The sequence below is a fragment of the Cryptomeria japonica genome, chromosome 3, assembly GCF_030272615.1.
Source record: "Cryptomeria japonica chromosome 3, Sugi_1.0, whole genome shotgun sequence".
Classification (NCBI taxonomy): Eukaryota; Viridiplantae; Streptophyta; class Pinopsida; order Cupressales; family Cupressaceae; genus Cryptomeria; species Cryptomeria japonica.
In genome coordinates, this window is record NC_081407.1 from 533,016,902 (window position 1) to 533,040,642 (window position 23,741).

The window sequence follows — 23,741 nt, forward strand, 5'->3', positions numbered from 1 at the left end:
ACTTTTTCCACAACTAACTAACTAACTATGACTTATTCAAATTACAGTTCTATTGTACCCATTGTGTTCTTATGTCATATTGGGACATTTCTTTGTACTTGCTTGAAGTTGGGGAAAGTTGTTGAGAATAGCTTCACTCTAAATGTAGACTTTGTGCTACAAATATTGAAGGTTGAATTAGTTTACTTTGTGATTACAATCTGAGAAGAGTTGCGAGACTTTGTGCTTGTAGTAATTCCCATTTAAAGTAAATCGAAGGTGCATCATACTCACAGACTTTGCGCTGCCATATGTTGTACGTTGTTCTTATTGCATCATTTTGAAAAGGGTAGATAGGATTTTAGAAACTCAAGACTTTGTGCTTGGTTGCTACTTTCCCGTCCCGCAGGAGGTGACGGAAGTCTTTGTGCTTTCAAGAAACTTCATTTCCTCTCTTGGTTTTGTTTTAAGTTGCTGTTTTAATTCCTTCAAAATTATTGTTTCTTTCCTGTGAAGAGGAAAGAGCATAATCTTTTCTGAAATAAGAGGAAAGGTTGTTGTCCTACCCATATTAGATTAAATTAGCTTTAGTTAAGTGTTAAAAAAAGGGGGAGCCTTCCCTAAATTAAGAGATTTTATACTCACGTGCTGTGGTTGAAACCACAATTTTGCACATCCTCCCGAGTGTACAAAATTTTCAACCAACACAAGTTAGAAAACGTTTTCTTCCTCCATTTTTGGGAAAAGCAATTTGCTCCTTCTTGCTTGCTAGACGTCAATGTCTTGTCTCCTTGCCTTCTGCATTTTGAAAACGCCTCCCTCTTGTGAGCTTTGCTTATTGTTGTGCGAATCGCACACCCATCCCCGTTTTGGATAGGGACCCCCCGGTTTGTGCCTTTCTGTCTTTGCGGAAGAGGAAGGGGATATGAAGGGTCAAGTGCCACTAAAACCAAATTCGGCCTCTCGGGGCTGTTGTGACGTATTCACACATCGCCCCATAAATGCGACCCCTGCTTTTTGCTTTCTGGGGTTTGTTTTTCTAGTTTTTTTTTAAGGTTTTGTCTGTTAGCCTTTGCATGATGAGTGTTGTAAGGGGAGTCGCTGGGATGGCAAGCTCTGCTTGAGCCAGGGTGAGTCAATAGGGCCCCAGAATTAGGGTTTCTTTGAGTCTTCCTTAGGGCCTGGTTTTCCTCTTGTTGCTCATTGTGTCTTGCTTGGTGAGTGAATATCATCCTTGAAGGTCTGAGTTAGGTCAAGTTGGTGAGTGATGGAGTCTGGAATGTCATCTTGATCTTCAAATGCCCTGAAATTTGGCTAAGTCTGGAATGTCCTGATCCTGAAATTTGAATAAGTCCAGAAAACTGAGGAATCCTCCAAAAACTAGAATTTGCAATATAACTCCTGGAGGTCTGAAACCACTCTCAAACATCCTGAAAGTATATATGGAATATAACTTAAAGTATAAGAAAGAAGAAAGATATAAGGAAATGTCACTTATACTTCGGCGAGATCTTGACAAACTCGCCCAAGTGCCCAAGCTCGCACTTCTTGAGGAAAAAGTTGCAAAAACTGGCTAGAGGTCCGAAAATGCTAAAAGTTGCAAAAACTAGCTAGAGGTCCGAAAATGCTAATAGTTGCAAAAACTAGCTAGAGGTCGGAAAATGCTAAAAGTTGCAAAAACTAGCTAGAGGTTCGAAATTGCAAAAAGTTGCAAAAATGCCCAAAAGGTCCGAAATTCACTTAAGTTGCAAAAAGTGCCAAAAGGTCCGAAATTGCAAAAAGTGCCAAAAGGTCCGAAATTGCAAAAAGTTGCAAAAAGTGCCAAAAGGTCCGAAAATTGCAAAAAATTGCAAAAAGTGCCAAAAGGTCCGAAATTGCAAAAAGTTGCAAAAAGTGCCAAAAGGTCTGAAAATTGCAAAAAGTTGCAAAAAGTGCCCAAAGGGCCGAATTTGGGCCTTTAAGTGAAAATTTGAAAAGTGAAAAAGTTGCAAAAGGTGCCCAAAGGGCCGAATTTGGGCCTTTAAGTGAAAATTTGAAAAGTGAAAAAGTTGCAAAAAGTGTCCAAAGGGCCGAATTTGGGCCTTCAAGTGAAAATCTGAAAAGTGAAAAGTTGGCAAAAATGCTCCAAATGGCCAAATTCGGACCTTTTAGCCAAAATTTGAAAAAGTGAAAGTTGGCAAAACACTCCAAAATCCCAAAGTTTGCAAAAGTGCCCAAAATCCCGAAATTCACCATTAAGGGGTGAAATGTCAAAGTTTTTAAAACTTTCCGAACACCCCTCTTGCCCGAAATTGCCAGGAACAACTAAATTCACGGAAGGAGTAAAGCGTTAAAACTTGGGAAATTTTCAAATAACCCTCCAGGCGTTAAATTTTAATATTTGTTAAATTAAATTAATTAATTTTTCAAATTGATTTATTGAAATGAAATTAATCGTTCGCAGGTCGCAGGACGTCATTAAAGAACCAGGAGAAAGACTTGAAACGCAAATCGAAGGAGGATCGCAATCAAGGCCAGGTGCTGAAGACTGGAAAAGAAAAAGATGTGCGAAGACGCTGCAAAAGCGCGAGAGCAACCAAACATTGGGAACCGTGCCGCTGAACAAAGATGAAGTCCACCACCGAGACCAAAGGCCAAAGGACACTCTGAATGCTGCAAGTTTATGCCTTCCCGAGAAAAAGCACAAAGCTGGATTTAAGTCCAGAAGTTCAGTTTTAAAACTGAAACGGCTTTATTGTAAACTGCCTATGGGTTCCGCGCAAGATATTTTTGTGGATAACTATTCCCAACCACCAAGAAGATTGGATAGACTCAAATTGAAGCCAAATAGTGGCAGGTAGTTGAGATAGTTGCTGGTTGGATAACTGAGAATTAATTCGGCATGGGTTAAGGCTGCCAGCTTTTGGATGGCAAGTTGCAGCCCTTGGATGCAGTCCATCCTAGCCTTCAATTCAAAATTGTAATATCTATAAAAGGCAGAGGCCTTTCTTTTGTAAAGGGTTGGAGGGTTAGATAGTTAGAGATTGTTGGATGGTTAGACTCTGTTGAGAGAGTTAGATTTTAGAGTTAGAATAGGTTAGATTTTAAGCAGTAGTATAGAGATGTTGCAGAAATTGTTGTAATAGGCAGCTGAAATCAATATATAAACATTGATTTGGTGTTTATTGTCTTGTTTTCATCCTATTTGCATGGTTTCTCTCAGCATTTTAGATAGATCTTTCTGTTTTGGGTGTGCAGGTATTTGATAAATTCAAGCTCATACCATTGAGGATATATTGATTGTGTATCCTTTTGTATGGTTAACCTGAGCCTTTAATTGTGCTTAGTTCAATTGCGGGTGTCCGTCTGAGTTGCGCCAGAATTGGGTGCTTAGCCGTGCGTCTTCAGTCTGAAAATCTTCCAAGTCCCTTTGAAGATTGCACCGTTCCTGCAAGGTTGTGAGCTATTCTGGCCAAGCAGGAATTGGTTATGTTGAATCCGTCTACCCACATACCCGTGTTGTTAGTTTTAGATCTCCTAACCCTTTCCTTTTGCTCTTTATTGCGTAATTCGAGAATCACAGTAGACCAATTTGTTGCAAATCGTAAGTCCCCTTGTGTTTCCAGCAAAAACACATCAAACCACTGAGTAGTCCCGCAATCAAGACCTGACAAAAGAAACCTTGAGGTTGTCCCCTTTGATCAAATATAAAAAAAATAGCAATAGGGACTTCCTTATCTCAAGAGAGGATAGGATACTCGGCTGGTTATTCTATTCTGTGTTGGTCGTATGGAGTTCGCAGCAATGCGATTTCAGACACATCAACACTTATGTGATTTTAGGAGGTTTATCGAGCATCAAAGAGATGCTCAAACTTATATAATTTCCTTTTCTCCTTCGATCTCAAGATTTAGCCTTCTCGATGCATTCTTCTTTGTTTATAAGAGGTTAAAAACGATGACCTTTGCTTTTGATCTTCGCATTTGAAAAGGCTGACGTTTATCTTGTTTTAATTTTCTAATATTGCATGGGCATTCCCTTCTCGGTGTTTTGTTCAAGTTTAGAGAGGGCATAATAGCAAAGCAATTTTACTTCAAAATCCCCAAACCTTACTTTCTTTTGACTCTTTGATCTTTTTCAACAGAGCGGTAACCCTCAGTTCGCAATACTCACGCCCTTTGAATGTGATGTTATGTCGCCTCGTCTTTCAATGCTAAGAAACAACTTCAAGACTATTCTCAAGATTCTCAAGGGGTTCAAAATGAGTACACTCACCTTTGTGCTCTACGTGAAAAAGCCTGAACTCTTATTTCACCTTGATCTTTCATAAGCTTGACAATTTTCAGTGTTTTCATTGGGCTTATCCAAGGCGATTTTAGAGATCTCATCTCTTTCAAATTTCAATTTATAAATGTGTTTTGACCTTTTCGGCATTTACCTCAGCAATGTCAAGGGTCACAGCGAACTTTATTTACTTTGGTTTTCAACACTAAACATTTTTGTGGGGCTTAGTTCGGTATTTTTATTAGTCTTCTTTGAGGCGATGATAACAAATCAAAACATTTAACTTCGCCCCCCTTCTCTTTCATTTAAGCCCTATATAATTTTTCATTTGCTTAGAATTTTAAATGCTTAGCATTTTGGGGATGCATTTCGCTGTTCTTATCACCTTTAGAAGGAAAAATAACAAAACGCTTTACAAAGAAAGCCCTAACTTCACTATTTTTGACTTCTATTTCACATGACTTCACTTTCGGGGTTAATATCGGGGGCTCAAGGGCGATGTTGGGATGATTTTACTTTAAAATGTCCGAGCTTTTGTTGCTAATTTCCTCCTGATGCTTGCGAAACTTTATTGTTTTGATTCTTCAAGTACTCAGCAATTTTGCGGGATATTTTCGGTCCTTTTTTAGGTGATAACAAGACCCTAAAAAAACATGTCTATGCCTTCATTCATTTTTTATTCTTTACCTAGCATTTTTTTGGCATTTAGTTTGGGGCTTTTATCGACATTGTCTACAGGCTTAAGAAATGTATTTCGCCCTTTCTCCATTATTCGAGAGACTGAACTTATATTTTGCCTGTATCTCTTTGCAAGCACTTTGTTCTTTTGCTACAATTTTGGGTTTGGCAAGGCAAGCATATGAAGAGAAATGTTCCAGCTTTGCTAGATAAGGCTAAATGTGGGATTTCTGCCTTAAACCCTGGCCTCAATACACCTCTCAACTCTGTGCTAACGATGCATTTCATTATTCTGCAAAATCTGAAGTCATACTCTAGATATTGTCTCTCAATTTTCTAGGGCGACAAATTGGTCACTCCGATTTTCTGAAGGCTTGGCTTCTTATGGCAATGATCAAACTCCGGATCACACTATGGGCCCACTCAGGCCTAACTCCCACTGCGCTTCGGGATACCCTATTCTCTCTCTCTCTGTCAAACCAAAGACTTATTCAAGACCTTGATGAGGCAAACCAAGGAATGAAGGGGGTCCCTATTGGAGAGGGGGAGTGTGTGCAAGGCACAACAATAACCAATGAAAGCATACCTCTAACAAATGATGTAAGGTGCTGATTAAAGTCCGATAACACTCAAATAATGATAATGTTATCACACTATCAAATTAGATCTCCTACAAAATGAAACATGTTGCAAACACCACAATATGCTAATACAAGCCCAAAATGAAGGTAACACGCCCCAAACTGAAACTTATCTGATAAGGTACTCCAAACTACTGCTAAACAAACCTAAATATATTGAAATTTATATTATATTAGATGAATAAACATTTCCAAACATGTGCATATTTGAAAGAAAGTATTTTGTTGCTGGTACAGCATGTACAACCTCATATACTCTGACCCAAACCCTCAAAGTTCATTCCCAAAGTTTATAACATAAACCTTTAGGGTCAAGGTGCCTCCAAACTCAAACAAAGCACAAGCAAAAGGGTAGCAACGAACATAAGAGTTTCCACACGTAGCATGTATAGTACACCCCAAAAAACATCAAACTCCACATCCTATCAACATAAACAAAAAGTATAATCTGTATGTCCAACAATGAAAAAGATTTTACAACAATAGTTCATGAAATCCAGGCACAATCGGTGGTACAGCCTACAAGAAGTACAACAAGCTTATGGAAAGGTGTAGCCAACCTCAATACCTCCAAAAACTTAACATTCTCATGAAAAACCCACTTAAACAACACCAAAGATCTTAACATGTCAAAATACATCAAAAACATCCATCTTTAACAACAAACTAGAATATCTTCACTTTGCAACAAAATTGTGACTTCGGTATGAAATCACCAAACCTAGCTAAGAGGGGTTTTGTCCCTCAAATTGGTATTTCTAGAGATTTGTCATCCTCAAGAAATATGGGAAGAAATTAGATCTCACTCAAAGCAAATAGCAAATATGAAAATGGAACCCCTTTTTGTCCACAACTCCTTTCTCCTTCTTGCACCATGTTCGCTTTAACATTTTAAAGTGTGCAAAAAAGTCACCTTCCCCCCATGTCACCCCCCCGAGCCTAACATCTCAATAAGATTTGGCTATGAAGGTAGCCACCCAAGATCTAGAGGCCTAATGGAAAGCACAATAACAAGAGAGAATCAATATGACAAGAATAAATTGTATTCCTATCAAGAATGCAATACAATGGATCAACTGGATGATTAGTACCTAGGAGACCCCTTGGTTAAATAGGCCAAGGTGAGAACATAGGAGCACATAAGATTATGACAAGTGTCATAATCTTATGATATGAAACAAAAAGTGATAACCTATCATCCCACCTAAAGTGGAAAAGTGATAGTGTGATAAGACCACTAAAGGTGGATCACCAGCTAAGGTGGAAAAGTGAAACCACAAAAGGTGGATATGATAATGTGATAAAGACACTAAAAGTGGAGACACCACATAAAGCGGAGAATGATAACATGATAACACCACCTAAAGTGGAGATTCTCCTAAAAGCTCCTATGTGGTCCCTAAGTAAGCTTAAGTGATGTGTAATTGGGACCTGGGTTGAGAATAACCAAGGTAAACACCTTAATTACACCAACAACCTCCTTTTGAACACAACTTAAAGTCAATATTTTAAATAATTAAGTAGCTCTTGACAAGTTAATTATTTAAATTATTTTTCCCTTTCTAATGACAACTAGCTTACGTGAAACTATGGGAAATAAACTAATGTCTGAATAATTACTTGTGTGCAAGAAGGGGACATTACACAAGAAGATGTGCAAGTATAACGTGCCCTTCTCATGCCTAGTCAATTTGGTGACAATTATCCTACTTACCGTATTCCCGTATGCTAATTGGTAAGGAAAAGGGGACTCCAATGATCATGGAGAACACAAGTTCAATGATTCAGGATTTCTATTTATGGCAATAATCCAATTAGCACAAGTTTTGGATTTTGATGGCGTTGCAATGCTTTCGAGTTTCCACAACTCAAGCAATATATTTAAAATATACACTTAAGTTTCTAATGTTAATTGACGAAATATTTGGTTGTGTTATATTTTAATAGAGTTATTTGTGATGTCCCCTCCTAATTAGACATCAGTTATTCAGTAGGATTAGCCTATCAGTTGACCCTTGTAGGCTAATGGGGTTGGATAGAGGGTCCTTTGTGGCAGAGACCTAGCCAGTGAATGAGTTATTTTTCTACTCTAGAGCTTAGTAGTTTCAGACTTGGCATTTGTATGGGTTTCAGGGCTCAATTTCTCATACTTATTATTTATAGTAAGTCAAGGGATGATGGAGAGGGATGCTTACTATTTTTAGTAAGGCAGTTAGATGCGCAGTGGATGCAGTGGTTGAGTCCCTAGTTCAGACGGAATTGAGAAATAATGAGTATTTATGGAGTTATGTTATTTTTTATTATTAATAAAGTAATACTTTATAAATAATTAATCATTAAAGGCATATTATAAAAAAATTATTTGCACTTTAGTTGAGGGGTCGATTCATCATTAAAAAAGGGCCATGTTATTTAATTATTTAGGTGCCAAGACCAAGGAAGATATTAATTATTAATAAAGAGAAAATTTGGTGATGTTATTAAATAATTAAAAAAGGTGCTTTTTAGAGGGAAATCGACCCTTTCATGAGAAATATATAAAATGCCAAGAGAAGATCGAATTCATTATGATTGAGCATTTGTTATTCCTCTTTCTTGAGCAATGGGAAGAAACCAAGGGTTTCCAACACTTCCAGCCATTGGAGAATGTCAACTCTTCAGTGTTGCAGCTATTCTGAGGTGGTGAAATATCCATTGAGGGTAGCAATCGGAGTGGCTTCACTCAGAGGTCACATTGTGCGAATTAGAGAAGGATCAACCAAGGGCATCTAGTAGATTATTGATGATAATGAGTAGAGTACTTTGGGCAGCGATCATTAATTGTTGGGCATATTATTTGCAGGCCATACAGCTCTCTAATCTCCAACCGTACCATTCTTCCAACCAAGCAGTTCGAACTTGTAATCAGTCCCAGCAGTGGCTTATATGCAGCAGATTGAACTCGTGATTAGTCTCAGCAGTGGCTGCCTATACTCAGGTTTTGATAAAAATACTTACTCATCCCTTTGGGAATGCATTTGGTTTGTAAGCCATTGAATAAATTGAATGAGATAGAACAGCAATGAAAGGAAGGAGAGGTTGCATGATAAATGTTTGATGTAATGCCTATGGTTACAATCTTCATAGATAGCATAACAGTCTGCATGCCAACTGTTTGAATTAATGTCTAGTTGCTGTAGGTGCATATTTACATTGTGTGGGTCATCTATATGCATTCAAAAAGACAAAAGAATTGCACTTATATTTTAGTTCTTTGCCTAGACATCTTAGTAATCATTTGGAAAGCATTTAAATCACACTGGACAACATTTCAAGCAAGCATTAACAAACTGATACACAAACCAGCAAGCATAGAGGTTGTATGCTAAGTGTTTGACAATATTCTTTGAGCCTTTAATCAGCACTTTCGAGGTCAGAATTAGCAAAAGGATATTTCATTATTTTATGTCCCTCTCAAAAGTGGACGCCTAGGGAAAAGGAAAGGAGGTTTGCACATGAAAGTCATTTTATTATTCAAAAGGTTTTTTGAGGGATAAATGAATTATTTTATAATTGTAAATTGACCATTTCCCTCCAAAAGCTATAAAAGGAGGTTGAGGGGGCTCATTTTGCATATGCTATTGACTGATACTGTTATGTTGTTGGATTGAACCTGTGAGTTCTTCTGCAATCTTTAGAGGACAAAAACCATCTTTAGATTTCTAGTTTTAGATAGATAATCCCTAGCTAGACTAGTGTGGTCTTATTTCAAAAATCGCCATTGTGCAGATTGGTGTTTCCAGTTGATGTTCCAACTATGAAGGTTTTTGATGTGTTCAACCTTGCAGATGTTGAAGAGTAGCTTTCAGATTTTCTGAATTTGGTATTTCTGAATTTTAGTGTACTAGTTTCTGGAGATTAATATCTTGCTGGACCATACAGTTCTAGGTAGACCTGCAATTGTCATGATGCACGTGAGAGCAGATTTGACCTTCTCTATCCTCAAACTAAGTTAAAAAAGAGTTTTTTGGACCTGACCACCCCTAAATACACCAACACCTTGCTAGTTCAAAGTAGAGAAAAGGGGTGGTTGTTTGTACATCCTGCTACAGGCCATACCACCTCTAGCTACAATTGTGAGTATTTGCTGAGGTAAGCACTATTGTGCGTTGCAAACGCTCCTTGTCGCCGACAGGGTCCCCCTTCCCTTTTTGAGCCTTTCGTCTTTACCCTGTTGAGTTTCGCGCAGAGCATCTCGCGTCCTTTCGAGCGAGTCCGCGACCGGTCCTTGAAGTGATGATGTCAAAGGAAAGAGCCGATAATTCCATTAGGCTAGTCTAGCCCTCGGGCACGATGCCAAGAGTTTGTTCAAAATTGTGAAATCGCCTTGGATAGGCATAAGGTGATAGAAATTGGCAAAGCCCGCCAAGCAAAGAGCAGTGTGTCTGAAGGTCGCACGAGGACCCAAAGTTGTCGTTTTTCGCACAAGAGCGATGAGATAGATTGCATAAGGTTTGTCTTTGCGATGTTTATGGGATTTGAATGAAGGATGATTTTCGCCTGCTGGTGAAGGAGCGAATTTCCAGGCAAAATGCCAAGGTTGGCAAAACTTGCCCAAGTGCCCAAGCTCGCGCTTCTCGAGGAGAAAGTTTAAATCGCCAAAAATCGCTCTAAGGGCGAATTTCGGACTTTCAAGCCAAATTGAGAGAAATTTCAAAATTTGTTAAATTCCCAAAGTGGGCCAAGGATCCGAAAATGCCTTAAAATTCGCAAAACCTCCAAAAAATCTGAAATTGCGAAAAGTGGCGAAAATTGTTCCAAGGTCCGAAATTTCACCTAAGTTGCCAAAATTGCCTTATGGGCCGAATTTCAGACCCAGGGGCCAAAATCTCAAAAATTCAAAAATTCCCAAAACTGGCAAAAGGTCCGAAATTTGCGAAATTTGCAAAAGACCCCCAGGGGTCCGAAATTCACTTAAGTCATCCAAATTTCGGACCCTGGGGCCGAAATTCAAAAATGTGATAAATTTGCAAAATGTGCCCAATGGTCCGAAATTTGGGTAAAGATCGCAAAAAGCGTTGAAAACCCCGAAATTTGCAAAAACGTCTAAACACTCCGAAATTTGCAAAAATGGGCTTAAGGTCCGAAGTTTTTTCAAGTTGCAAAAATGTGCTAATGGTCCGAAAATACTCCAATTCGCCAAAACGTGAAAAGCTCAAAAATTCCAAAGGTGTTGAAAACTCCGAAAATCTTTCAAATCGCGAAATTCCAAAATGCGCCTTGAGGTCCAAAGTTCTCCAAAGTTCGCAAAAGGGGTTAAGTCTCCAAGGTTGTCAAAATCGTGAAAAATTCCGATATTCGCCAAAAGGCGTTAAGCTCCGAAATCCCAAAGGGCGTGAGTGGTCCGAAAGTTATTTTAAAATCGCAAGTGTGCCATGGTCCGAAGTTCGCACTTAGGGTTTAAAAAAAAACACAGGGTGAAGTTTGCAAAACAGCGCCATAGCTCTGAAATTCGCCATAAATCCTCAAAACTGCAACGCGTAGGGCAAATAAGGAATTCGAATTTGTAAAGCCCCTCCATACTGCCGAATTTCGCGTAAGGGAGGATCACGTTCGATTTTGAAAGGGGAGCCAAAGAGTATAAATTGCATTCAAGGTAAGACGTTGACGCAGACCATTCCAAATATTCAAGTTCAGATTACCAGTTGCCCAAGGTAAAAATCGCTTAGTCTAAAATGACAAATTCTTTTCCATCCAACAACTACGAAAATTTGAATTAAAGGATAACCGTTGAAATTCCAAACTTTGCAGAGCTATCCATTCGTCTTTGCACAGCAAGTCGAGCAATTTCTCGCCATCCATTCTCATCAGGTAAGTACGCTTTGTCTCTCTTGATCATCTGAAATGCTTATAAATCAAATAGATGTGTGTGCGAAATCTGATTTAAATGCCTAAATTTTTTAAATTCGCATCTTTTTCCGCTTGTAAAACGTTGTGCAAAACAGTCAAAATTAGAATTTGCTCCTAAGATTTAACCAGAAATTGCATTTTCAAACTTAGGAGAATTTTTCGAGCTTCGTCCCTATTGAAAATTAATCCAGAATATGTTAAGTATAAATTCGCGATCAAAATCTTCATGAATACTTTGGTTTAAATCAATCAAGCTTTTAGCTAGAAATGTCGCTCCATGTCCAATCTAAATTTTGAATTAATCCTTGAATGCTGGAGTATTCTCTATCTAACCCACCTTACTTCTTTTGTATCGCCTCGTAATCTGTGTCCGGCTGTGCAGGATAAATGCCTAAATCGGCGGTAGAATCATCAAAGACGCCCGCTACAGCCGAGACATCGCAAGCATCCAAATCGGATATCCCACGCAAAGTTGAAAGGATGAAATATCAGTATCAAAGAGGAGGATTGAGGGAGTCAAAAGTTCAGAGGGTTTGGGACAATATCGGTGATACTGACCTAGGCCATATTAACATCCAGGACTTCAGGAATCGGGTCTTCTCCCCTAACGCATATGGCAAGCCTAGACAGATGGTGGAAAGTGGCATCGCCCAAGCAGCGGGATTTCCTCCAACAGTACAAAACTATGAGTTAGTGGTGGAGGCTGCCCGGCATTATCAGCCAGGTTCCAGATTGGTGCTCCTCGAGAATATGACTCTCGCCAACTTCACTCCTGAGGCCATTGGCGACGCATTCGACATTCCCTTCCCAAACAACCCCACGGCCACGACTATAGATGAAGCACAGGGGGCATATGATATGAATCCGGCCAGATGCAGAACACTGATCAACGAAGAGTGGTACAAGGAGAGAAGGCTTCCAAGCGCCAGAATTGTGAAAAAGACCCCCAAAAGTGATTTTCATAATGAGCATGGGGATATGGTCACATTACTCAGCCGAGTTATGGGACTTCCTAAATCCAACTACTTTGAAGAGTGGATGTTTTATTTCACAGAGCAAGTCTTCGCTAGGAAGTCTAAGTTTGACTGGGCCCAGATCATAAGCGACAACACCCACACTCAGCTGATAGAGCTTGAAACAAAGAAATACTTCACTATGACCTCTTATTTGGTCTACATGTTCGCCAAGAACCAGCCGCTGCCATGTTTGATAATGAAAGGTGAAATCGGGAATGGGCCTGGTCAGGTAAAGGTCTATGATTGTTACCCGCAGCTGCACTACCAAGATATAGCTCAGAGGGAAAAGAGCAGCCCAGCTTATGCAGTTGGCCAATATGAGCGCGTCAATGACGCCTTGACAATGCGCCTGGTCAGGCTAATGCAGGGAGGATTACACATAAGGCTCTCAGAGTAGGCTACTATTCTAGTACAGAGATACGGGGCCTGGTTCATCTAGTTCCCAAGGTTCTCCTATATCCGAATAGCGGGCTTTGATGGTGCCCCTCTCCGACTTCCACGGTACCCAACCGACAAAGTAGTTCTTATGGAGGTCGCAAGGCAGTCACGTTCGGCCGGCATCTTACTCAGAGAAAGCAAGCAGGCTAGATTCGCATTCCCCATGATTATAGGCAACCAGGATGCCCATCTGAAGACCCCCACCCTAGCAGAGGAATCCCTCGCAGAGCTGGCCTCTTATGGCCTACAAGAGCATTTTCCGAGAAAACATTTCGATCATGACAATCTGGCAAAGAGAGCCTATGGCAGGTGCCACAGAGCAAAGGAATCAGTTGAAGACTATTGGAAAAATTGCTCTGATGACTACGAAGTCCGGAGACGTGAATATTCTAGGCTGAGTGTGCAGCAAATGCAGCTCTTTGAATATCACCGGGTCCCAAATCAACTCACAGATTCAGGGAATTGCCTCCAAGTCCGGGAATTTGAGGCAGTAAGGCATCTTTTGCCAGGCGTTGATTGGTCCCAGGACCCGATCACTGATTTTGAGGCAGTCATGGCAGCCCCAGCAAGATATACAGACCAATGGTTACATCAGCAGATTGAGAGGCTAATTCATGAGGGAGTCCAGTTCACTTACCACCTAATGGGCAGCCTCGATTCTCAATCTTCCAAAGATGAAGGAACGTCCAGTGCACCCAGAGAAGAAATTGAGAAACCTGAGAAGAGAAAGAAGGCTAAGGCTTGCAGAGGGACTCGGACGTCCAAGAGAACAAGAAGGGAGAAGATTCCTGTAAGGAGACCAAAGGTCACTTCATCGTCAAAAGACCCCAGTTCGTCCGACGATGTAGTAGAATTAGATTATATACTTGCTCCGCCTTCTCAAAGTGACATTGATGCGTTTGGAACTGATGATCCTCCCACGCCTGACATGCTAGAAGCTGAGCTAAGAGACATTGAATCAACCCAACCGGGTAACCAAATAGAGGAAGGAGAGATTCCATCCATTCAAGGGATCGAAGTGCATTAACCCACGCAACAAAGTCGCCATGAGTTGCTGCTCCATAATACAACCAAAGATGACTCTACCGTTGAAGGAGAGAAAAGGGTAGAGGAGACCCGCGAACTCGAAAGGACTGAAGAGAAACCATCACACAAAGGCGCCAGACAACTGTTCAGTGAAATGGGAGAAAGTTCAGCTGCAAGTAAGGAACTTGGCACCTCCTCCACCCCTCCAGTAACAGAACAGCTGCAAATCTGTGATGAGTCGGCTGAAAACCTCAAAGAATAGAATGCAAACTTAACCATATCATCAGCCCAAGCAGTGCCTCAAGAATGGTTAATTGCCAGAGCCCAGCGCAAGGCCCCCACCAAACCACCTATCGACCTCGAGGACATATTCTCACGCATAGACCAAGCTAAAGCTAAGGGGAAGAAAAAGCCCAAGGCATATTCCAAAATGACTAAAGATGAGCAAAGGAACCATACTCTCCACATTGCCACCCCGCCTACAGATAAGCCAGCAGATCAGATTACACTGACAGATTATAGCATCACGACTGTCCCCATTGGACGAGCCACTAAGGAGCAAGAAAAAGAAGAATTCAAGGATTCAGTGGAGAACATACTCAGGCAACTTGAAGAGATAACAACTGAGAAGGATATGTATCGGGCCCGTGCTGAACAGGTCGAAGGGTACATCGATCAACTCCTAAGACCATTACACAATGCCTCTGAATCCCACATTCCCCCGATAGCATTGGCACAGAGGACCACAACAGAATTTGAAGGAGTACGGGATACCGCGAGGGCTGTCAAGGAATGGATACAAGGCATCAGAAAAAGGGGAGAACGAATCCTTGAGGAAGTGAAGGAAATGGCTCGCCATCGAGAAACCACTTTGGTTAAGTTATTAGAGGTAAAGAGGGAATCCCTCCACATCCAGGAAGTGGCTGCCACTACTCTTCCCCTCATGAACGCTCTTTTCTGGACCCATGCACAAATTCCTACGTTACCCACCATCCTAGATCCTCATAACATCAGTACTCTTAAGGAATGGTACTGGACTATCAACATGAAGAATGATGCGAAGGAGATCATCGATAGAGAACACAATGCATGCGAGGTAATTCTGAAAACCATGCAGGAAATTGGCAAGATAATCCTTCGATCAATGGTTTCGGGATGGGTAAATGACCAATCCGATGATGTTGTGCTTTGAGCGTAATCGTTCCAGTTGGCAAGATGGTCTAAAGCAGGTAGACCAATACCTCGAAGGCATGCAATATAAAATTCGCCATCCTCCTATGCCTCCATTCAGTCTGCTTTTCAAATTATGTATCAGGTTCCAGGAGTATGTTCGTGAGGAACGTGCAGCAGGTCAAGATCTCTAGTGGGAATATTTGCATGAAGTCAATTTTTGATAAAAGGATTTGAAACTGGAAAAGGAAAAGTGCTTTCCTAAAAATGCACTTTTTTTCCTTTTTTGAATTTTGAAAAGTGCACTTTTGGCCAAAAGGGTCATATTTGACTTTCAAGTCAACTAAAATGTAAATCTTTATGAATGCACCTTTTTGGATAATTTTGGATAAGTTTTAATTATCCTTTTTGGGTAGTTATTTACTCATTTTGGGGTTGTTGTTGATATTTGCCTCCCATTTATGGGTATGGGCAGCCATGTTTTATAGATGAATCTGGGCCACTTGTTTAGATTAGATCTGGGCCATTCGTCCAATTTTGGAGCCTATTTAAAGGGAACTGGTTTTCCTCATTTTGTAAGAAGTTCTTGAATTGTTGCAAAAGCTCTGGCCAAATTTACAGGATTTAATGCAAAGTTAAGACTGTTTCCAAATTTCCTTGTGAGTGCATGATCTCCTTCTTCACTAATTTAGAAATTTTTCAGTTACGTTTATTTCCTTTATATAGCATTTTCAAGCAAACATCCGATAGAATCCTCGCAGTTCACACCATTGGGGAACGGCTGATTGTCTTTCTCTCTGCATGGTTAATCTGAACCTTTCATGCTTAGTTCGGTTATTGAATACTCACTATGAATGTAAAAGTTCTAATGTTGTAGTTGATAACATGAAAATCCTATTTTCCTTTGAAGATTGCACTAGATTTATGCGAACATTGTGCTTAAGTAGCTGGTGATGCTTAGTCTAGTTATTTGGAGGTGTCTGTCTGTTTAATGAATCTGCTATCTTAGTTAAAATTTGTATTTCATGCATCTCTCTCTCCCTATCCTTCCCTTCTTTTTTCCTTTTTTTATCAAGAGAATCTGCAGTCCCATTGAAAACAGTATCAACTCAACTGAAATCATTTGATAAGAAAGATCATAAAGATTCCAGGGAACTCATCTATCAATCACCTATCTTACCGTAAGTCCCCCTTGTGTTTCCAGCATAAACACATCAAACCACTGAGAAATCCCGCAGTCAAGACCTGACAAACGAAACCTTGAGGTTATCCCCTTTGATCAAACGTAGAAAACAGCACTAGGGATTTCCTTATCTCAAGAGAGGATAGGATACTCAGCTGGTTTATTCTATTATGTGTTGGCCGTATGGAGTTTGCAACAATGCGATTCCAGACACGTCAACAAGCACCTATCAAAATCTGCTAAAATATGTATGGTTGAGGTCACCTAGAGCTTGGGAATTGGACTACAAACATTTGGAGATGTTCTTGCGGATTGGGCATGAAATTTTGGAGTGTTTGGATGAGCTGGATGGTGTCTATTAGTACTGCAACATTTAATATCAGACCTGTTCACCAGACCAGCAGCATGTAAGAGTGATTTAGATTTTTCTCTATTCATCTAACTCAGCAAACATAATGTATATCATTTTTATTCTCTATTTGGGTGGGTTTTCCTTTATTATTGGGCACTTTTTGGGGTGTTCAATAGTGTTTCATCACATATCAGCATCTGTATCAGCTTATTTGTCTTACCAGCATCTATGACAATAGTAGTGAAGTGTTATTTGCTTATGGACTAAAATTGTGAGCTTCAGATGGTTATACCGTCGAAGAGCTTCCTTTCCTAAGAATTTGCATTGTAATTTGGATAGTTATACTGCCAATTAGTTGAATTTGATTATAGCTGATACTTACTCCACTAAACAAGTGGTTTTCATTGTAATTGCCCACCACTGGACAAGTGGAAGGAGCACTGTTATTCACTTTCAGTTTAAATAAGTTTTCCCACTAAAAAGTGGATGTGCCCCTAAGCTTTCCCATAGAAATGGATGTGCTATTGTAATTCCTCCTGAATAAGTGGATGTTTACTTTCAATATTGTAATGCATCCCATTAAATAAGTAGTATTGATCGTCTTTCCACCTGATGCTTTCCATTATATAGTTTTCTTTTAGTTATTAGTGATCCTAAACACTGTAAGATCTCACCTTGCCCTTCCCAAGATTTGGGTGATAAAAAAGTGGAAAGGAAATTGTTATCTTTTCATTTCAGTTGAATGCTAACCCAATTTTTCAAAAAAAAAAATTGAGGGTAGTTAGGAAACAATATTTTTTGATTTATTACTTGCTATGTCAGCATCCTCTTGTTCTTTAATATGCCAATATTTGATGCTTTGGCAACCCTTTTTGGTTCACTAAGGACAAACTCTTATTCTCTGTAAAGGAATAGGACACAAGTGATCTTTCACTCAAGAGAACAAGCTCTTATACTCTTTTGCACAATGGCTACAATGTCAAAAATAACCCCCACCACCAAGAAGTCCTTCAATCGTTGTTGTATGTTGCTAAAGAGATGACAAAGAGGTGATGATTAATCTAATCTAAATATAAATGTTTGCATTTGGGGAAACTGAACTAGAACTATCAGCCATTTGGTAAGAACCTAAAACAAAAAAATATTACAAATTAACAACCCTACAACTTAATTCTTTTTTATAAATCAACATTATAATCCTTTATTATGCATAAAAAGTTTTCTTTTTAAATTCAAAACTCACCTAAAAAATTTTAAAAATCTTGAAAAAAATTATTCAAAATTTTAAGGAAATGAAAGATTTACTAACCTTTGATGGTTAAATCTTCGTTGTGCAACTATTTCCTCCCTAGTGGTGTAGGTTTAGCTCTCCCTTAGCCCTCACCTTTGGAAAAAAGTGAACCAACCTTCAAAATTCAGCAATGGCTGTTTGGAGGAGAAAAAAAAGTAATTTTGGCCTTTTGTGTTTGTCAAATGAGGTTAAAAATTTGTCATGCCCTCACTTTAGGACGACCAAACCATTTTGGGAGAGTTGTTTTGTTTTTTTAACAATGCTTTTTAATTATTTTTTTATGGGTTTTTGAGGGCCCACGAGCTGCGTGGATGCTCGGGTTTACCTGAGTATGTCCCTGGGTTTGCTTGGGTGAACCCGAGGGTGTACCTGAGCCGAAACGAGACCCATTTCAGACCCATATAGGGGAAATCAGGGTAAATATTAGGGCGTGGTATCATAGGTTGTAATTAATTTTTTTCTGATGTTGTACATTTCCTATATGCTGTACTTTGTGATCAACTATCAATGGTTGAGAGTTTCATGTTGTGCCTTCCTATGACAATATCAATTTAATCATTGGATCTCATAATTGTTGTCGATATTCAAGTTGTATCACTATCTCCTATCACATCATATCAGCATTTCCTACTGCCAAATCTATTGCTATATCTATAATATTTGATGCATAAGAGTTTTCATAATTAATTTTATGCTATTTATTAATGTGGATCAGCAATTACTCGAGTAGTATTTGCTGTCTATATATCATATTTGTTTTTATTTAACTTAAACAAATCAGAAAGTTCAAAAGATAGCAAAAATTCTGGCTAGAGAAATTCCAAAGAGCATTAGGTTGAGGTCCTCTTCCATTTTCTTCAAGTTAACCTATGTCTGTTTTGGGCCATAACAACATCCCAAATGTAAGAAAGATTTTGTACCTAAGGTCCCATTTCACAAATTAAGAATACAATCACAAAATTCATAATATAGAAGTGTACATGAATTTATCATGTTTAATGTCCTAGAAAGCAAAATTACAAGAAAGGGATAATTGTATTATTAATTTGGAACTGCATATCAATCACACAAGGAAATAAAATCTGAAGAAAGCATAAGCAGCTATATTCTAAACAACTAATAACCAGCCATGTGAAAAAGCTAAATCTTAACAAAAACTAACAAATTGTGCTAGGGGTGCATAGTGCAAAAGAGCATAGACTGTTAAAAAAAATAATGTAAATATATTTTCTAATGGGCAAAGAAAACATCATTTTCTTCACAAGAAATTGAAAGTTAAGTTTGGTAAAGTGGATCGGAATTAAGTAAATAAGCATCATAAATAGCTTAATACAATTGCATTCTTCAATTGAATGGAAAATGTAGTAAAACCTTACCTGAATCTCACTAAATGAGTCGTGTGATGCTATAGCAGCATCCTCCAACCAATCTAGCTTCCGTACACTTATAAGACAAGAACATGTGCATTCTTCTGCTGCACTTTTTTCATATAGATAATCAAGAAAATGGTTCCCTTGAGGATGTTCAAGACCAACCATAAATTGCTCCTTATTAGAAAGAAATTTCTCCTGGCTTACTTGCCTATATGGCTTCAATTCACTGTGGTCATTTATAGTAAGTCTAGATATATTCTTTCTGAGGTTGAGTAAAATATCTGTAACATTGTCAGTCAAGACCACCTTTGCAGTACCCAAGTGTGCAAGTAGTAACCCACAAAGACCACAACCACTTCCGAGTTCTAGGACATTCTTTCCACGAACCATATCCTTCAACGCTAAAAGGCGCCAAGACAGAATTAGAGCTGCACCCCACACTTTCCAGCCCAACCCACCTTGTATGTAATCCATCTCATTAATCTGAGTAATGAAAAATAGAAATCAATTGCTGGGACCAGCTAAATTATCATCCACCAAAATTTGGTACAAGTAACAAAGACATCCAGAGAATTCAGGAGTTAAATAGGTGTAAAATATAATTTTGAGCTACATCTTAATTAGACATTCTATGTCAGTCAAGCTTTAAGAATGTTCATATCTACCACAGATACTTAAAACTGAACCTTAGGCCCTGAAACACCAAAGCAACATTGGACAGGTGGACAAAGCTTCACCCATATGATTTTTTGAGCTGTCTCCTCGAATTTTACTGTAAAAGTAACTTTTATAGGCATTGTGTGTGAACAAAAACCTCAACATAAACCATATATACAATTATCTATTATTAAGACAACTTTTTTACCAAGATGTTTCCTCCAACAGTTGACTATAAGAAGGTAAGGAGGAGGTTACAATGAAACAGGAAGTCCACACAGCCAATCTTGAGAAATTGCTCAGTCAACAAGTAAATGTGATGCAGGCTATTTTTTCTTTTAGCTATCACTTTCACATTTTGTAAAACAATCTCAGTCTCTATCTGAAGTAATATATACCAGAACTCTTGATGACTGACCTCAGAGGTTAGTGAAGAGTGGAACCCATATTTCTCCATTAGTTTGGTGTGTTATGCTTAGCTTAGCCTTTTTGTTCTGATGTCTAGTTATACTAGGACTGCTTATAGTTTCTTAAAATCTCAGATTTTATACTTTCTTTTTGTTCTAATGTCTAGTTATACTAGGATTGCGTATAGTTTTTAAAAGCTCAAATTTTACACTTTCTTAAAAGCTCAAATTTTATGCTTAAATTAATAGAATTTCTGAGCCACCTGGCAATGGGAGGTGTCTTGGATACAGGAGACAATGACTAGGATAGAGACACCTTTTGTAAAAAAACATAGTAGCAAGGTACTCAGTAAATCATAAATTTTCATGGATGAATTAAACAATTACATGTTTACTACTATTCTTCTTTAGTTTTTTTAACTTTTGCCAACCAATTGATATCACTCGAGGGAAAAGTCAATTCCATTTATATGATATATCTATAGGAAGTTTTCCGATATTTAGGTAATGCTTCCAAGAGATATATGTGCTAGGAAATGTCATCTATAGTCTCCTAACATCTGGAGACATTCCCATACATGATGAGTACACTTTATTCTATGCCAATCCACAAGCATAGACTTGAAGAAATGTCATGCATTGTATGTGCAGGCCAAGAGTCTTTTATACAAGTCAGTTTCCTTATACGACAAGATGCACCTAGGATGGGAGTAAGAAAGGAATTGGAGAAATGATGAGCAGAAATAGAGTCCTAAGCTAAGCCAAGAAGAGTCTAATATTAGCATTTAAATACTGGAATGATCTAACTATCCAAAGGAAATGATTAATCTATTAAAGATAACTGTGAAAGGATCTACTGATAAAACTGCAATTACTCAAATGAAGGCACACAGATTTAACAAGGAGGTAAAAACAATTAGAAATCCCACAATTGTAAAATAGCCAAACATGCACTAGAATCAGACATTAAAATTAATATGAACACTAAGATAATTTAGGAAAAATAAATTATGCACACACTAAATTTATTCAAGAGAGATATACTTACATCATATAAACAAGCTATCTATAGGTTTATCAACTAACACCAATCCTCCATGTTGGACCCATACTAAATTTTCAAACAGTGTCAAGTTTGAAGCTAACATCTATTATTTTTCCACGTGCAAGTAATGATCAAGTCTTCTCCAATTTGTTCATCTAGTCATCTTTGTCGCTCTTTTCTGAAAGTTTGTAAGATCATGGAACAAAGCTCTTGAATTCAACTACTTGTTGGAGAAAGAAGGTTTTTGTTCATTTCTTTTGCTAAAAATATAAATACCAATCATGCACTTGATATTGGAGTAAAGTATTGTGTTTTCCAAACCAAAAAGGATAATTCCTTGTCAAGAAAATACTTGTGTGAAGCAAACAGAATAGATGGTAAAAGATACAAGTCTTTGATAAGAAGACTTGTGAGATCAGTAAAATTTGTTGATCATAATATCAAGGTGCACACTTGATCATGGATATGAAAGACATGTTGATTGAAATTGTAGTTATATAGTGAAGGGCACACTTAAGTAAGATAAATTCAATTTTTAAAATGAACCATAAGTGTGTCTAGAAGGGAAGACTCGTCTAAATTCAAATCTATGGTTTCCATTTTGAGGTGTGCAACTCTATGAGGAGAAATTACTTTTTTGTTCAAAACTAATATAAATAATAAAATAGCTACAGTATGAGATCAAGGGCATACCTATGAGAAGAGTTCAAATCAAAATTTGTTATGTACCTAGAAATATGATATTATGATGTTTATAGGTGGATGGAGATTCTGACATTTGGGGCATATCCCTTAAGTTATAGTTATATTGGGTCATGAATTATATTAGGTGATTAGGAGGCCTACATTGGTTTAGTGGTTTACCCCTCCAGTATATAATTAGGTCTATATAAAGAAGGGGAATATCATTGTAAGGATATATGTTGATATCTTTTGGAGATATGGTGTGGAGTGGCTTCTTCCATAAGGAGTATCATATAGTATTACCCTACCTCAAGGGTTCATTCTATTTCTCCATAGACTGAATATTAGCGCATCTTGGCCCACAAACATCTCTAGTATTGTGTGTGATCTATCTTCTACATTATATTGTTTCTATTATTATCATCTATCTTCTACATTATATTATCTATTTCTCACTATATCATCTCTATGTCATCTATTTTGGTGAATAGATCTATCTCCTATACTTATATCTCCTAAAGGGGATGTATCCCTTAGATAGTAACCCTAAATTACATTATATCTTCTAAGTTATACATTCTAAAACCTTGTTTTCAGTTTACAGTTGTACATCTCCATACTGGTGTTTGTATAATGTTTTCCAGTCAACATCATCCCCACAATAAAACTTTGACTTTTCCTCCAGTCAACCTTTTCCAAGATCATGATGAAAATGTTTTAATCTTCCTCCATTTACATAGCACTGTAGGATCTTGCCATCCAAAGTCCCCAGCCAAATTGCTTCTGATTCCAAAATGTCATTGATTTTGTAGGGACCGAGCCATCAGACTTTCAATTTGCCTTTCTTTTTGAGCTTGCTGTCATAAAAGAGTACAGTATCTCCAAGATTAAATTGTTTGGTCCTCAGTTTTTGGTCATGCCAAGCTTTCTGTCTTCTACATTCTGCTAAAAGGTGACCTTCCGCCAATTTTCTATATTCCTCTAGTTTTTCTCATTTCTTTGGGCATTTCTGTAATATCCCCTGCTGTTATAGGACTCAAAATGCAAGGGATATCGTCAAACACTTAGCTGGTAACCTGCCGATCTAAGACTCAATCTGTATAACCTGCGTGTTATGTGGTTTCTGGACTGCAGGATAACTTGCATGTTATGCTATCCTTGGCTCAAGGAATTTTGTCAGAGAATTCATTCAAAAAATCTCAGAAATTTCCAGACTTGTTAGAAGTCATTGACCATACATATGCACCAATGAATGACTGCAAATTGCTTCTTAATGATGGAATAATTCCCTAGGATGATTATGCCACAAGTTTATAATGTCATCATACCCAATTTGAATGCAAGCCATGAACCTACAGCTGACTATAGTTATATCAAACAGTTGGCAGGAAACCTCAGACAACATACAATCAAGGTGCAAACTTATTCCTCCTTTATTACAATAGACAATAATCAAACAAGTTCTTACAATGTCCTCATAAATAACAAAGCACTAAGTATTCATTACTCAAAAAATCTGAGGACATGTGGCAACCATGAACATTACAAATTATCTGAAAAAGTTTATAGAATGGTGTCACAGAAACCTGATATATAAACGCCTTGCGTTGTGACTGAAGTAGCAACCAATATTCAAGCTTGGGTGCCCT

At 38.3% G+C, this 23,741-nt stretch overlaps 1 protein-coding gene across 6 annotated transcripts in view; it reads right to left on the reverse strand.

Moving 5' to 3' along the window:
- LOC131075080 (protein-lysine N-methyltransferase EFM2) overlaps positions 1 to 23,741 on the reverse strand; it is a 235,385-nt gene that overhangs the window by 122,878 nt on the left and 88,766 nt on the right. For all 6 annotated transcript variants that reach the window (XM_058011893.2, XM_058011895.2, XM_058011891.2 and 3 more), the window contains one exon: positions 19,303 to 19,782. In XM_058011893.2, coding sequence (XP_057867876.2) covers positions 19,303 to 19,782 — 480 coding nt within the window. The remainder of the gene's footprint in view (positions 1 to 19,302; positions 19,783 to 23,741) is intronic.